This window comes from Triticum aestivum, chromosome 2D (assembly GCF_018294505.1).
Source record: "Triticum aestivum cultivar Chinese Spring chromosome 2D, IWGSC CS RefSeq v2.1, whole genome shotgun sequence".
Lineage (NCBI taxonomy): Eukaryota > Viridiplantae > Streptophyta > Magnoliopsida > Poales > Poaceae > Triticum > Triticum aestivum.
Genome location: NC_057799.1, coordinates 11,269,483 through 11,272,905, shown reverse-complemented (window position 1 = coordinate 11,272,905; position 3,423 = coordinate 11,269,483). Strand labels below are relative to the sequence as shown.

Here is a 3,423-nt window from a genome sequence, read left to right as displayed (position 1 = left end):
TGCTCGAGCAGGATGTGGTATTTTATGTTTGTAAGGGCTGTTGCTCGGATCTGGCTCATTGTTTCTGTCTGCCTCATCAATAAAATGGGGCGGGGAAACCCCTTTCTTTCAGAAAAAAAAGAAGGCGGCTGTTGCTGGAAGAAGAAACAGAGAAAGAAGAAGGCTGCTGAACCGTCGGATCTTTGATCCGACAGTGGAGAGCAGTTTAACTGGAACCAAAAAGGTTTATGCAAGGAAAATCCTGTTCTTACGTAAATCTTCAATACGTACATGTTTGAACTACTAGTACTTTTTTTTTTGTAGAACCTATACGTATGAATAGTATTGCTCGATCTCCTTGACAGAAAAAGCAACGCATTAAGCAAGATGGAGTAGTTGCACTTGCACTGACCTGGAGAACGAAGGAATGGAAAAAGGCGACGATGGAGCAGCAGAGTTGTTTGCTCGTCGGCTTCGAAGATTATGGTGAATGATCCTATCCAACCGGCAGCGTCGGAGCAACCTTTTAATGGAGCATAGCATACACCGGCAGGTAAACGCGTTGCTGGTTGCAGACAGAAAAGAACAAAGCAGAAGACGTTGACTTGACTCCAATCTCTTTTCCGCCTTTTCTTCTCCCCGGGGAATCTCTTGTGTGTATAGAAAAAAGGGATCCACTGGCAAAGCCTGTGATGCCGTTTCGAATGGGAGACGGTTAAACGGTCGAGTAAAAATGAGCGTTTGATTGAAAAAAAAAGAGGACGGCTAAAGTGGGCATTATGATAATTTTAGCTAAAAAGACACTATAGCAGAGTCATCATACTTGTAAACATCATCATAATTTATAAAGGATCCTTCGTACGTTATATCTTGGCATCCTACGTACTCTTGCGCGACAGCCCTCGTCTTCAACGCCTCGTGGACATCTTGCGACAACATAAATCCGAGCATACACTGTTCTTTTAGTCAAGATGATGCATGGCACTTTCTGCATTGAATTCCGAAATGTCGATTGTGTACCTCCCCTACATGCACTTTTGAGTTGTTTCTATGCATTTGTACTCATCTTTCATTACAAAATGTTTAAAAACACACTAATTAATGTACGTAAATAGTTGGAGTTATGAACATGATCACATATATTAGTGAAGATGTATAATGTTTTATGACGTGTTGATGTAGAAGCATGAATCTCGGATGTCGAAGAGGAATATTAGAGGATCATGATGCACAATACATTTGTAGTTGTGCATGTAACTTCAGCAATGGACATGATCATGTGAAGTGTTATGGTGTCATGCATGGGTGTTTACATTCAAACCGAAAGTCGTGTTGTCGGTTGTCACGTCATATCTTCGCATCCTACATACTCTTCGCGATTCATGTCAACTGTCTGTACTGTCTAATTACATATGGTAGATCTTGTTGATGTTTGTCACGTTTCAATTTGTACAGATGACGTTCACATATATTTTAAAGATTTGAAACAAAAGAAGCGATACCGGCACCATTATATCTCCTCCATCCAACAATGAATTGTTCTTATGGACTCCCCTCATACAAACGCGCCGCCGCCCCCCTGATTATTCTCTTCAATGCCCCCCCGGCCACCGCCGCCATCATCCACCCGACGTCCGCCTCGCCGGATGCATTCACTACCTCTTATTCTGACATTTCACCGCTGCCATCCCCGATGCAGATGCCGCCTCCGTCGCTGCCGTAGGAGATCAACATGGTAGGCGAGGTGGCGATGCAGAAGCATCTCGTGGCGGAGGCACATATTGAGGCACGGCTCTCCAACGCCGACCTCCTAGCCCTGTACTGAGCGGATCCCGAGTTCACTGAGATGCAGCTCGCCATGGACTACTCTTTTGAGTCCCTCAAGTCGGACGAGGAGGCGAGGGTTGCGTATGCGGAGAAGCAGCGTCGGCTACAGCAGACCCGGGGAAGTCATTGCTTTCCTCGCATCCATTTCTTCCGACAACAAGGAGATTCCACAGCCTCTGGCTCCAGCTCCGCCGCCGCATCTTGCATCCCAATACCCGGAAGTACGAGGAGGCGAGGGTGGAGCATCCGCTGGAGCACTCGGTCCCTGGGATGCATGCTCTCTTCGCGTCAGTCCCTCCCGACGACCTCAAGGAGATGCCGCGGCTGTCGGCAACCTTGCCTCCTGCATCCCACGACGCGGACGGCTCCGGGTCTGGCTCCGTCAACGATGCAGTCATTGTGCTCTCAGATGACTGGCGACGGCGGAAGCTCTCCTGCTGGATTTGGTTGAACCGTCCTACTAGTTTTACTATTTTTTTTTAAAGGAGTTTTACTATAATTAGAAGTATATATTTTGTGATTTGAATCGTAGCTAGACTTTGCTCAGGCTTGCGCAACAGGATGGCTCCGCCATTGCCTATGCTGTAAAACCTATTGACATTTCAGCCAATTTCAATGGAAAATTCTTGTGGAGAACCTCTCACGCAGTGAGCATTCGAAACAATGGGAAATACACTGTAGCAAACGAACATTGCCCCATCAAGATCTATTCCTTTATGGGTGACAGAGCGGCTTAAATTAATTAATTTATTTCATTCATAATGCATGAACTGATAGCAATAGCTTCGATCGAGCATGCAAGAAAATGGCACATATATGGCTAGATGGATTCAGTGTTGCAGTGTCTGTAGCACATGCAATGAAAGAGTTTTTTGCAGATGCCGCGCTCAAAGTTCTCCCTTCTGCAGGGCTTGTTGCAGGTGCCGCGAAGGATACATGAGCTGTTGTCCCATGTCAGGCTCCAATCTTTATCACAGGCATCCGATTTCATCTGTTCTGCATACGTCCAAAAACAATACAAATAAACAATCAACTAGATTAACTTCTACTCGCAAAAACAAAAATTAAGTTAACTTGGATCATTCTGATCGGGAGAAGTGCGGGTCTAAAGTATTCGTACCAGATGACACGACAAGCAGCGTCACCAGGCACATGCATATCAACACTTTGGTGGCTGCCCACAGTCCTTTCCCGATGTTCTTCATGCACCGTGCCATAGCGATCGATTGGGTAGGGTGTGATTTTCCTCCTAAGTAAAACTGATCCGTGTATGCGTATATCCATGATCTATATTTATAGAAAAAGTTTGCTTAATGGTGACACTGTTAGTAAGATAGTTAATGAATGTCATTAATTCTTATCCAAACATCTTGATTTACTTTCACTTTTGAACATGGTGATGCCTTATCCTAACATCTAATTATAGTGCCAATGCTACATATGGTTTGATGAAGAGCTAAAAATAGCTTATGTTGGTGTTTATCTGTAGACCTAAGTAATTTGTTGGTTTATTAATGGTGACAATCTTTGTTTTTTTAAGATATTAAGGGCATCTCCAACGCCGAGCCACAAACCGCCTGCATCCGTCCGGACCATGCTGTCCGGACTGCAGAAGCC

The 3,423-nt window shown here is 44.9% G+C and overlaps 1 protein-coding gene across 1 annotated transcript; it reads right to left on the bottom strand.

Annotated features, from left to right (window-relative positions):
* Positions 1–2,626: 2,626 nt before the first annotated feature.
* LOC123048241 (uncharacterized) lies at positions 2,627–3,047 on the bottom strand. Its single transcript, XM_044471381.1, has 2 exons — positions 2,927–3,047; positions 2,627–2,802 (listed from the first exon to the last, which is right to left on the bottom strand). The coding sequence occupies exons 1-2, from the start codon at positions 3,021–3,023 to the stop codon at positions 2,627–2,629; spliced, it is 273 nt and encodes a 90-aa protein (XP_044327316.1). The 5' UTR covers positions 3,024–3,047.
* Between the last annotated feature and the right edge of the window lie 376 nt (positions 3,048–3,423).